General features: G+C 34.0%; 1 protein-coding gene across 8 annotated transcripts in view; it reads left to right on the top strand.

The window, feature by feature from the left end:
- Positions 1-13,649, top strand: part of LOC135840570 (kazrin-like) — a 61,850-nt gene that overhangs the window by 42,897 nt on the left and 5,304 nt on the right. For 7 of the 8 annotated variants that reach the window (XM_065357183.1, XM_065357182.1, XM_065357184.1 and 4 more), the window contains exons 2-6: positions 5,837-5,980; positions 7,495-8,020; positions 10,939-11,187; positions 11,894-12,021; positions 12,293-12,457. In XM_065357183.1, the coding sequence (XP_065213255.1) occupies positions 5,945-5,980; positions 7,495-8,020; positions 10,939-11,187; positions 11,894-12,021; positions 12,293-12,457 (1,104 nt within the window). In that variant the 5' untranslated portion in view covers positions 5,837-5,944. The remainder of the gene's footprint in view (positions 1-5,836; positions 5,981-7,494; positions 8,021-10,938; positions 11,188-11,893; positions 12,022-12,292; positions 12,458-13,649) is intronic. The other variant, XM_065357177.1, reaches the window with a different exon arrangement.

Here is a 13,649-nt window from a genome sequence, read left to right as displayed (position 1 = left end):
AACCGTCGTCTAACGTTCGCTGTATTCTCAAAACAAATTAGGATTTTTACTTACGCTTACCTACGTCTACGTAGGTACTTTTTTATGTATAAAGATTTCACTTGATTTTTCTCTAGCGAGAAATGACAAAATGTTACAGGCAATTAAAAAAAGCTCGTTTCGACGCTGTCATTTTATTATACGACACTCTATGACAGTCTGCGTAATAATTTTGCAGGTTGGCATTTAATCGAGTAATGCTAATAATGTCACCGTACCTTTGCAACGACATCGTCGTCGACAAATAAAAAAAAAAAAGAAGAGAGAGAAAAAAATGGTCTTACATAATGCAAAGGGAAATTTCTTCATGGTATTGTTTGTCCTCATTAGTAAATCTCCGGTTGGTATATATAGAATAGAAACCAACGATAGCGTTTCCTTTGCTGCTTCTCGACTGTGTGTCCTTAATGCGAAAATTTCATAAAAGGTGCGCCCGTTAAACCATAATGATAACAAATGAAACTGTTGATTTTTCATTTCGCTTTACTTTTTCAATTAAAACGCAACGAGTAAATAAGTCAGTTGTGTAAGAGTACGTGCTCGCTTTAATAAAATATAACCAAGGGTCGTCGTTTCATGGTTTTCTTTTTCATCGTTTTCACAACCGTGTTGCTGGTATGTACGATAGGTTTTGCGAGGGGATGTTAGAATTCTTTCAATTTGGAAGTAAATAAGTATTTTGGTGTTTAATTTTATCGAGGTTGGTATTTCGGCTTCATTATTTAGGGTCTGGCTGGATACTTCAGTTGTACATAGTTGCTTTTAGTTTCAGTAGGTCTGATGAGGGAATCGCTTGAAATAGTACACTTCGGTTTAAACCAGGATATCTAAATCGAAAGAGCATGCCCCTAAAATCCCTTTAATCAACTAAAGCCAATTTTGGGATTTTCTTTTGCAAATTTTTGAAAATCAAAAAATTTGAAAAATCGTATTTTTGTACATATGACAACATTTTAATTTTTCCATTAAGTATACATTTACAAACAGAACAAACCACTATAATCAGTGTGAATCTAGAAAATTTTCAACTTTCTTTAAAAATGTCATCCAAGAGGCGCTATATAAGCAAATAAGCCACTCTCAATAGTTGTTTTCCTAAAGAATTTTTTTTTGATTTTTTAAAAAAAATTTACTTCTATATGGGCTGAAGGTTCTGGAATGGTTCAAAAGTGATTGTTTTCGAGCTGTAGATGGTTGTATGGACCCAACGGATGATATTCAAGCCAATGAAATACTCGTGGTGCGTCGGTTGGTCGTTTTCTGAAATTAGATTTGCAATTTTTTTGGGAGGTAAGGAGGCTCGAGGCGACCAGAAGATACTATTCAATAAGCATTATATTCAACGATTCAAGGTCAAAAGTTCATTTTTCTCTCTTCCAGAGCACGTTTAAATTTTCTGACAACAATAAAAATTTGCTGAAGGCTACAGAATTGGTCAAAAGTGGTTGTTTTTGAGTGGGAAATGTTGTTTATTTTTGGCTATTTCAGAACTAAAGTATTTTAAAATTTTGGAGAAAATTGAGAACTTTCTGTAGACTCTAGAATTGGTCAAAAAAGGATGTTTTCGAGTTGGAGCGTTGAAATGAAATAAATTACGTACCTCTACCTACTTACTCATTTTTCTAGTTTAGTTCTCTTGAAAAAAAAAAAAATATGAAAAACAAAAAAATTGTAAGTAATGTAAGTTTTTCTGAATTTTTGTAGAATTAAAAAAAAAATATTGCTAAAAATCTAAAAAATGATCCTTGATTTTACTGAAGTTTGAAAACATTTTTTCGATCTTTATTTGATCTGGTTCCAGTACACTTGTTTTAAACAGTGTCTGTTTCAAACACTGGTTGTAAACAGTGTCTGTCACAAACACTGGTTTTAAACATTGTCTGTCACTGTCACAAACACTGGTTTGAAACAGTGTCTGTCACAATTCACACTAGTATTAAACAGTGTTGTCACAAACACTGGTTTTAAACAGTGTCCGTCTCAAAACACTGGTTTTAAACAGTGTCTGTCTCAAAACACTGGTTTTAAGCGGTGTTTGTCACAAACACTGGTTTTAAGCGGTGTTTGTCACAAACACTGGTTTTAAGCAGTGTCTGTTTCAAACACTGGTTTTAAACAGTGCCTGTCACAAACACTGGTTTTAAGGAGTATCTGTCACAAACACTGGTTTTAAGCAGTGTCTGTCACAAACACTAGTATTAAACAGTGTCTGTTTCAAACACTGGTTTTAAACAGTGTCTGTCACAAACACTAGTATTAAACAGTGTCTGTTTCAAACACTGGTTTTAAACAGTGTTTGTGACAAACTCTGGTTTTAAGCAGTGTCTGTCACAAACACTGGTTTTAAACAGTGCCTGACTCAAAACACTGGTTGTAAACAGTGTCTGTCACAATCACTGGTTTTAAGCAGTGTCTGTCACAAACACTGGTTTTAAGCAGTGTCTGTCACAAACACTGGTTTTAAGCAGTGTCTGTCACAAACACTGGTTTTAAGCAGTGTCTGTCACAAACACTGATTTTAAGCAGTGTCTGTCACAAACACTGGTTTTAAACAGTGTCTGACACAAACACTGGTTTTAAACAGTGTCTGTCACAAACACTAGTATTAAACAGTGTCTGTTTCAAACACTGGTTTTAAACAGTGTTTGTGACAAACTCTGGTTTTAAGCAGTGTCTGTCACAAACACTGGTTTTAAGCAGTGTCTGTCACAAACACTAGTATTAAACAGTGTCTGTTTCAAACACTGGTTTTAAACAGTGTTTGTGACAAACTCTGGTTTTAAGCAGTGTCTGTCACAAACACTGGTTTTAAACAGTGCCTGTCACAAACACTGGTTTTAAGCGGTGTTTGTCACAAACACTGGTTTTAAGCAGTGTCTGTTTCAAACACTGGTTTTAAACAGTGCCTGTCACAAACACTGGTTTTAAGGAGTATCTGTCACAAACACTGGTTTTAAGCAGTGTCTGTCACAAACACTAGTATTAAACAGTGTCTGTTTCAAACACTGGTTTTAAACAGTGTCTGTCACAAACACTAGTATTAAACAGTGTCTGTTTCAAACACTGGTTTTAAACAGTGTTTGTGACAAACTCTGGTTTTAAGCAGTGTCTGTCACAAACACTGGTTTTAAGCAGTGTCTGTCACAAACACTAGTATTAAACAGTGTCTGTTTCAAACACTGGTTTTAAACAGTGTTTGTGACAAACTCTGGTTTTAAGCAGTGTCTGTCACAAACACTGGTTTTAAACAGTGCCTGTCACAAACACTGGTTTTAAACATTTCATCATCAGGCAAGAGCAATAAATTTGCTCTTGCCTGATGATGAAAAGTTGTACTTTTTGAAAAGGTCTTTGCAATAAAATCTTGAAAAATAAGGAGAGAGTTTTTCTTTTCCAATATTATTGCATTCCTTAATATTGGTTCATCCTTGACCTATCAATATAGGTGAATAGATTTTCTTCGATTTCTACTTTTTAGTCCAACTATTTTTGTAATTTTAAAAATTTTTGATGTCAGTTTTTTTCACAATTTTTTGTGTGTAACCAGGAGAAAACGACTGGATCTGATCAGCTCCGGATATTCTGTATCTATAGATGGATCCAATTGCTAATATAACTTGACAAGAAGTTCGCGTGTAGTTTTCACCTTTTTCGCACATTTTTGATTATTAAAAAACACCTTTTACAAATACGAAACTTTAATGAGAATAAATTCTAAATTAATACATGAGCGTGAGACGCGTTTCGGTCTGCTCGGAGACCATTTTCAATCACGAATGAGGTTACGTAACATACAGAAGATAAACAAGAAAGATGCGTCGTATGGAACAAGTAGAGGGGAGATCAACAAATGTACAAGAGTCAAAAAATGTTTCGCCAAACAGTGCTATCGATTCGCTTCTACCTATTCTAAATCACCCCCTACCTGTATATTAAATTTACGACGCAATTTTTTGACTCTTGTACATTTGTTGATCTCCCCTCTACTTGTTCCATACGACGCATCTTTCTTGTTTATCTTCTGTATGTTACGTAACCTCATTCGTGATTGAAAATGGTCTCCGAGCAGACCGAAACGCGTCTCACGCTCATGTATTAATTTAGAATTTATTCTCATTAAAGTTTCGTATTTGTAAAAGGTGTTTTTTAATAATTGACAAGAAGATCAAAGTGTTGATCTGATTAGAGAACTGTTCGAACCTGATTGGAGTCAAAAGTAGAGTCCTGATTGGATCTGACTAGATCTAAAGGGATCCAAATCCGATCAGATCTGATTGATCAGTCCAGATCACATCTGATCAGATCCGGATATGCCTCAGATCCAGTATTTTGATCATATTAGATTTGTTTAGACCTGATTGGGTTCAATAATTTCCCCCAGGGTAGTTTTAATGATTTTTCGTATAATTTTTAAATTATTCTTCACAACTTTTACGTAGGTACAAATTTTGACCAATTTTTTTTGAGAATTTTGGGCAATGGACCACATTGCTTCGCATCCAACTAGAATACAGAAGAACTGCCTCTCATAAAAATTAAATTAATTCCGCAAAAAGTCAATGCAAATTGATGGATTTTTTGATGCTGACTTAATCTAAAATCGATCACATTAATTTTAAATTGGCATCATCAATTTGTTCGATAATTTATTTATACATTTTTTATCTATAAATTTTGAACGTTTTACTTTCTAGAATCGTCACAAAAATAAAAAATGATTGAAAAAAATCATTCAACATTTTGTGAGAAAAAAAGTTCTCAGTAAACTAATCCAAATTTAATTTAGTTCTCTCAAAATTGGATAAAAATTAATGTAATTACTTACTCGAAAAATTTATTTTTGTGGAAACTAAATTTTCAGTGGCTGAAATCAATTTTTACATTTTTGTTGACATTTTGAGGAGAATACTGCAGATGTTACTAGAAGATTAGGATAAATTTTCAAACTGCGGATTTTGGTTTTGAAAGTTTAATAGATTGGTCAAGAGCCTATTTATTGTCAATTTTCTTGAAAATTAAATCAGTTAGGGCCGCTAAAATTTGAGTTATGAAGGTCTTAATGTTTGTGTACCCTTTTGAAAAATTCTAATTTCAAAAAAATGAGATCTAACATCCCAAAACATTTATTTCGTAGAAGATAAGCATCATTCCTTCAAAAATAAATCCATAATTTGAGAAGAGGAAGATAAATATTAAAGAATGTATTTTTTTTTCTAAACGCATTTCAAGATTACATCAAATTTGACACCAGACATGAAATTATCGACTCAAAAATTGATACATTTTTCATTTTTTCTACTCAATTTTAAAGTTATAATTCAAGTGAAACCCTCGGTTGAAATACGACTTTTTCAACATTAATCTCCTCCTTCAATAGGAAAGACGGGCAACCATTTCGATTAACATTTTCCCTCATTTTTCACTATTCCATTTTTCGCGAAAAACCAACTCGAAACATGTACATGAAATACAACTGAGTAATTTAAACGAATTCTACTTGAAACAGACACATCGATGGGAAAAAAATTCGTCATTGTCTCGATGATTAACGACAAAAAGGGTTTACTGACTGTGCCATAAGCGCAGCTTTCAGCAACAAGTACATACATACGAAATACTGTTTATACGTCTGTAACCTATATGAAACAAATCCATCAAATTATTATTTAGCGTAATATCATAGCTGTCAAAATATCCTACATATTATGTGCCTATATAACTATAATGTATGTAATTTTATAAATTTCAATTCGCAGTCGTTTTAATTTACTCGACCTTTTGCTATTGTATGTTACAGATTTAAAAGATCATCGTTGAAAATGCGATAGAACTCGACGTCCCAGCTACATACTACGAATTTCAGTATGGGAGCTGATACGAACTCGTATAGAAACCATAAGTTCCCATGGCATTGATGCGACGTCTTTTAGTTGATGCTCAGGTAAGGTAATTAAATATGCCTAAGCAAACTTTAAAAGTTTAGCTGACGATTCTCATTAGTGGGTTATGCCAAAATGATGATAACGTGACCGATAATAATATTGGTTGTTTGGCTAAACTGTGTTGACTTAGGTTACTTTTAGATGATGACGGTGTAGGTATTTGACAAAGTTACTAAAAACTTTCCACGACCTGCTGATTTTAATTTTTAAACAAATTACTGCTTTTTCAAAGTGTCGAGCTTTTGGAAAAAATGTATTTTTTCGAAGAGATGATTGTTTCACTTTTCTTTTTAAAACTTGAACTAGGTGAGAAGTGCTAAAACTCTAAATTTTGAGAACAGGGCAACACAATCACTTCTGGTACCTACTTATATCTTCCTTTTCATAATCACACATCAAAGCCTGTAGGCAGGTCTACCTATTTTGCGAAATAAAGGCTGATATTTTTATTTATTTGCAAAGTACTCGTATGCACATATAAAGATATCGCAAAGGTTACCTATTTGTATTAAACGAAGCAAAGCACCAAGACTTATGGCAATTTTCAGAACGAAGAGAGGGGAAGGTTAAACATTAAACGTGAAACATTTTCCTCGAGGGGTTGAAAAGTTTTCAGTTAATGGAGAATGTTTTGGTTTGGAAATAAAACGACCAAAATATCGTATTGTTCGAGGAGGGCACTATAAAGTATATTCCAATGTATCCCGATGCTTATCCGATTTGTTGGCGAAAAAAATGCCTCAAAATGCCGGTACTTTATGGTATAGTTCACATTGGAACTATAGGATTAAACGCAATTAGGATCATACGACTATGATGTGACTCCCTTCCTACTCCCTTGCATTCAGTTTTCGCGATCGTTTCGATAATATTTCGTTAAAATGACCGGGGTCTTTGGATCTTCGCGGAAACGCACACGTAAACGATTTTATGGCGTTTGGAGACAATGTCCATAATGTTTATCTCGTTCTGCGTTTTGGTTTTTCTCTATAAACAAAAAGAGAAATCTTTTTGGCTTTTTCTTTTATTGTGAAAAGTTTAGATTTATTAGTTCGGATGATTTTCCCTAATTCCCGTTGTGACGATAAGTTTTTCGCCGCAGATTGTAAAAATGTATAATTTACAGTTTCTGCGAACTTTTCACCCTTGCTAAACGTTCCCCTCGTCGTGTTTTCCGGTTCTACTAATTTATACCGTTGCGACGACAATCGCAAAAAATATCGAATAGATTTTTCATTGTCTGCATTAAAAAGTCGTTTTTGTTGCGTTATTTTGCGTGCTTTCTTTTCGCGCGACTCTTTCTTTATGACTTCGATTGTATTCCTAAATTACAATATTCTTTTGCAAAATAGTTAACACGTGCGAGTTGAGTAAATCATCGGAAACTTTCCCAAGAATATATATTAATCTGAGATATTTTCGCAGCGGAATCTGAATCTCGTGTAAATTTTTATCCCTTATTTTCACATCGCGGTTGCATAATTTTACTTACACGTGTTTCTAAAATTTGCAGGCGAAAATACGTAAAATGGTCGAAGAAAACCGTCAAATGCCCTCACGTCTCGAGAGCGACATGCACAACCCTCACGACGAAATAGTATCATTAAGGGACGAATTACTCGATACAAATAGAAGAATGGAGCATTTAAACATCAAGCCGCTCAACACCGATCCGAAGAACACATCTTGTGGCATGCCCTCGATCAATCCTGAAAACTCCAGTTCTTCTAAAAGTAGCAAAAGTTCGAAAAATTTCGACGACGTGTCTCCTATCGCTACGCATAAGTTTTTAAATACCAGCAGTCATAGGAAATTCAACGCTTACCTAAGGGATAATTCGTCGAGTAGTAGTAACAGTGGAGGCCCTTGTTTAGAAGGCAAGGACTCTAATCTCATCGTAGACGATACCAATTATGTCAATCGTAGAAAATCTAAGAAATCTAAGAGTAAACATTCGAGAAGAAGGACTGATATTGACTTTCACGAGGATACCGAACCGCCATCGCCTACGCCGGGTCCTAGTAGTAGAAATGAATTTGGTAAGTAGAGTCTCACAATTTTTTCAGATTTTAATAATTTTTGGTAAAACTGCAGTTAAATTGAGCTGGGCATACATACCCACCGTTCTATCTGCAAAGGGGTGGGGATGGTTTGAAATATCTGAACACCCAAAAAGGCACATCCGAGACTTCGTACATGCCAAATTTGAGTCTCCTAGGTCAATTTGGGTGGTGTCAGCGTCAGCGGTGATGCAAAATTGAATAACCGTTAATGAACGTATGAAAATCCAATTTTTTGCTAATGTAAAAGGGTGGGGAGGGGTTAAAAGGTCAAAATTCCAAAAGGGGCATTTAAGGCACCCTTCAGATGTACATTCCAGATTTGAGCCTCTTAGGTCAATTTGGGCGGGGTCAGCGATGATGCAAAATTGAATAACTGTTCATGAAGCCTGAAGGTACAAAATCCACTTTTTTGCTAATGTAAAGGTCAAAGGGATGGGGAGGGGTTAAAAGGTCAAAATTCCATAAATGGGCATTTAAGTCACCCTTCAGATGTACATGCCAAATTTCAGCCACCCAGATCAGTTTGGAGGAGTAGGGGCGTGACACCGGGTTTTTCAAGGTCAAAAAACTGGTTTTTGTCCACTTTCAATTGATCAGAGAGGTTGATTTTTTGGATAGGTAGGTACCAGAGCTGAAAGTGGTTACGCTACCCGCTAACTGGTATCTGGTGAAAATACCGGCTAAACCCACTAGTGGCTAGTATTGAGTTGATTCGGGTGTAGATAGTAGCATATAGCGAGCACAACCGGATTGATTTTGAACTTAGTCTGCGCACGCCCCCCAAAACGTGATAATGCGTAAGTGGGAGGAGTTATGCTTCAACACATGTCGTTCGTATGTGTGATTGACGTTTGACAGTGTTTGATGACAATGATGACATCATGCCAGTACACTGGCAACGCATTCAACTCGCTACAAGTTATAATGTGAACCGGTGTGAAATTTTTTCAACTTGCTACCAGCTACTAGCGAGAAGCGAGAATTTACAGTACGGGTACAGTAGTTATCCACTGTCAGCGAGTACCGTTTTCAGCTCTAGTAGGTACCTACTTAATATATTGATATGTTACCCAACTTTTGATTTTTTTATTGATTGATTCCTATTCTGAATTTTTTGATTTTCTTCGACCATTCTCCGTTCCTTCCCCACCCCCCACCCCTAAAAATGGAACATTTTTGAATTTTAATTGTAGGCCATTTCCACTGAAAATCCTTCAATCCAATGCAAATATACCTACCAAGCTTAAATATCGAATATTTGAGTTAATTTTTGTTGAAATGTCTTCAGCTGAGGTGACCTTACAGTATGCTGATAAAAAATATTCATCAGACCTAGGTAAAATTGATAGAAATGGGCCCAAATCCTGGAATAGTGATACTTACTATTTTATGTAGGTAGGTCTTAGTTTTTCCATTGCCCCAAGGAAAATCCGACAGTGATGAGATATTGAAATTGCATTTATTTCCCTGATTTTGACCCACAGAACATTATGATAAGTATGCATTTTTAAAAATTAAAATGTTACAAAAAAGTAGGTACCCATAAAAACACATTTTTTTTTCATTTCTGTCGTTGTTGTTGTTGTTGTTGTTGATGTTGAAAATACTGAGAAATGTTTGCATGTTACTAAATTAAAAAAAAAAAAACAAAACAAAGTAAGAAACGAGTGATTAAAATAACAGACAGGTAAAAAAATAGCTAGATTTTTTTTAAATGATAAAAAGGTCACGATTGCTGATTTTTAAGTTTTAGCATTAGCATTAGAATGACTCAATTTATTCATCAATATATTTATTAAAAACCATGAAAATAGAAAGAAAATATCACAAACTGTTTTTTGTTTTTTTTTCTCAACAAAAAAGAGGAAAAAAAATCACAACCGCATGGTTTTTAAAATTTTGGCGTAAGGAAATTACTTAGAGCTACATGCTCTAAGGGAAATTACTTGATAGGTAGGTATTTTTTTTTCAAAAGAAGAGAAAACCAACTAAAAATGTCAAAGTAAACCCATGTTTTACCCTGTTTCTTATTTTTTTCGAAGAACATTTTTTCATTCAATAATCAATATGTCCCACGACTTGGGGAAATTTCCCGCGATATCTGATTACTAAAATCAGGCTAATAAGAAGTCCCTTTGACTCATATTTTCCCAAGAATATAAGGAGGAAGGGAGAGGAGAGAGTTACCATAGAAGTTTTAGCACCAATCTTAAAAAAGTAACGTTTTTATCTTTTATTTTTCAGCAAAATAAAAATTTTCACGAATACATATTTATGTTATTTTTCTGAAATTTATAACTTGATTATTGAAAGTCCCTCCTCTTCCTGACACTTTTGTAAAAATTGGGGGACCAACGGGAACAGTATTTTGAATTTTTTTTGTGTTTGTTGCAAACATTTTTCTTCTGTGTACCTAATAATAAAACAATCATTCTGCAAGATGCCACCAACCACTTTACTTTTCTCATTTTTTTCATCAATTTAGTAAAATTTTCAACTGAGGGGAATGACAATTTTTATTTTTTAAGGTCTCTCATTCATATTGGTGAATTTTCTTTGAATTTTTCCAACTCTGGCTGTATCCTTCGCGACTAATTTCCCGGCCAATTGTCGATAACAATCTGTTCTGCATCGTTATTTGCCTTCAATACGACAGATATACGATCTCTTTCACATAAAAACAATTATTTACGGACTCAAAAGAGACACTATAAGCTTCTAATCCTACACACACGTTGAATAAATTGCCTACATTTTTGTCTCTAAGGAACTCCAATACGATATTACTATCTGTAGCACTGGAAACCTAGTTTTATTCTGTGTACCTATTTTTTTTTTTACTCCTCACAATACGAGTAAAATAATGTAAATATTGATTTCGTTAACCATTTCAGGACTTTTAGAAAGCAATAATCGACTAGCCAGTGGTTTAAACGGCGATAGTACGAGTATGATGCTGGAAAACGAACGTTTAAAAAACGAAGTATACGAACTTCGTAGATTGCTATCGATGCAAGATAATGTAATTTCGTCCGATACATCTCGCGACGATGTCATACTACAACTACACGAAGATCTCGATGGTCAAGAAAGAGTCGAAGCGTTAGAAAAAGAGATCATACGTGCCAAAGACGTCGTCGACAGTGAGTACAAATGGCTTTAGTTTTTATTCCGCTATAATAGATATAGCCTATCATTCCGACAGTATTCTTTTTTTCGATTTAGGTATATTTTAACGAAGGTAATCCGATAGTACCTGCTTGAAAGAAACCTTAAAATAATACTTATGCGTGTACCTACGTTTTCTCGAGATCGTTTAAATGACGTTTCAGTACACACTAAGAGGTTTAAAAAAAAGGAAAAAACTTTGCTACGGATAAAAAATAGTAATCGTACAGCGTACGACGTTGGTATAGAAAAGAAAAAAGTTACACCATGATTTTAAACGAGCAATTTCATTCGTTTCGTGTGTAAAATCTCATTTAAGGGGGTTCAAATAAATAAATAGCTTAGTAAACGAGTTCTACCAGCGGGGAAAAAGTTTAAACAAACTTTCACTCCATACGTAGGTATATAGTAAAGGTACATACAATTAATTGAACGAAGTCATGCGAATAATTTTAAGAACAGGGTAATTTGTCGTGTAAGGGGAAACAATCGTTCGAATTTTTTTGCAAAAAATACCCATGTACGTTCTTCAACTTGATTTGTCGTTCAACGATTAAAAAATATGCCTATTTTCGCATAAAAGAAATTAATTAGCGAACTTGGGTAGTAATGCTTACGTGCAATATTATCGAGCTGTTTGGAAATTTTCATGATTTCAAGAGTGTAATATTTGTATTTCAGGTGCTAAAGCGGAAGCCAATCGATTAAAAAATGAAAAATTCGAGCTCATTAACGAAATGAAGGAATTATACGAAGCGTTGGATGATAAAGAGAAACAACTTCGCGATTTTATTAGAAATTACGAACACGTTAGTATTACGTATAGTATTCCGTATACCGATTGTTATTTTCGTAGATGCCTACTAGAACTCGACGAGTAATGTAATCTGTTTACCTATTTGCGATGAAATTAAGCAAAAGCCGCATTATATCTAATTAATCTAATTCTCAAACCAGGGTGATGAATTTGGTAGATTTCGCCAAAACGATTTTGCGGCTCGATTTGTAAATAGGTGTAATTTTTTAACCGTGTCTTCGAACGAAAGGATGTAATTTTTTATTTTATTTTTTCAATTGCAGAGAATACGAGAAAATCACGAAATGTTGGCTCAAGAACGAGCTGAAAGGGAACGCGAAAGGTGGAGTTTATTACGTCATGCTCGAGACGAAGCTGAAAGAAGTTTAGCTTTAGCCGCTCAATTAGATATCAAAGATCAGCAACTGAACGAGGTTCATACTTTTAGAGTGTGTTATTATTTTGAATTCTCTTCTTTTATTCTATAGTTAGAAGTTATTTTATCAGATTTATCACGTATATATATTTTATGCAATGAAACGGAATAAGGGATAAGGGATTGTTTTTAATAGGTAGGAAATATTTTCGTGATGCGAGTGTAGATTCGATTTTCTTGCTCGACTTAAATTTTGAAATGAAAATCAGTAAGAGTACCTACCTATTTTTAATTTTCAAGTTTTTTTTTTTTTTTTTTTTAAGCATTTATGGTTACCGATTTGGCTGTGTTCATTAATAATTTTGAACGTGATTCGTACTGTCATATTACAACTTATGAAGCCAGAGACATTTGAAACTTTGCAGCTTCTGCTCTTTCGATTTTTAACTAGAACAGAGTAATGTGTTTAGCTGCTTTGTAGAACAGCTTTCCAAATAGTTTACCTATTTTTAGACCGGATGTCAAAAACTGAAAGAGTATTGAAGTTTCAAAGTGTGCAACTTTAAAATTTCAATTTTAACGCCCGTCGTATTTTAATTTTCTCCTGTCAAAAAAATAATTTGCGTTGTTTTTAGCTCAACACGTGCAATTCTGAATTATCTCTCGTTTCATAAGCAATGTTTGTTTGGTCTGATTACACGGCATATTATACATCAGATGTTTTTTATTTTTTTTTTACTTATTTATTTTTTTAAAACTTATTGTCATAAACGTTCGATAATATTTTATTAATTTTATTGTCGTATTATTTCGCAATAATTTGAGTCGCCCATTTTTTCATTGTCTCGAAGGAATCAAGCCTGTGCAATATGAATCATTCCATCAAAAATTTTGTATTTTTTTCATTCGTTTTATTGTAGGATGAGAATAGACATGCTACTTGTCGCCTTTACAAAAAGAAGCAATAAAGATAAGAAATTGGTCCAGGGTAATTTATTGCATGGCTATAAAAAAATTTAGGAGTAGGATTTCTAATCTTTATTACCCTTACCATTGATTTACAATTCTTTTGTTATGTATCGGTCCAAGCACGAAAATGTACATTAAAAAAGGTTGAAATTTCATAAAAACCACCCTTTTTTATAACCTTATTCCGTTTCATTGTTCTGAAAATTTTTCATATTTTTTTCAATGTTGTAAGATAGATTTTTCAAAGTTCCTATCCAATTTTCATTTTTATTATTATTTTTTTTTTTTGAAGACCG

This window comes from Planococcus citri, chromosome 3 (genome assembly GCF_950023065.1).
Source record: "Planococcus citri chromosome 3, ihPlaCitr1.1, whole genome shotgun sequence".
Taxonomy (NCBI): domain Eukaryota; kingdom Metazoa; phylum Arthropoda; class Insecta; order Hemiptera; family Pseudococcidae; genus Planococcus; species Planococcus citri.
Note: the sequence above shows the minus strand (reverse complement) of the source record. Positions and strands in the feature narration are given on the sequence as shown.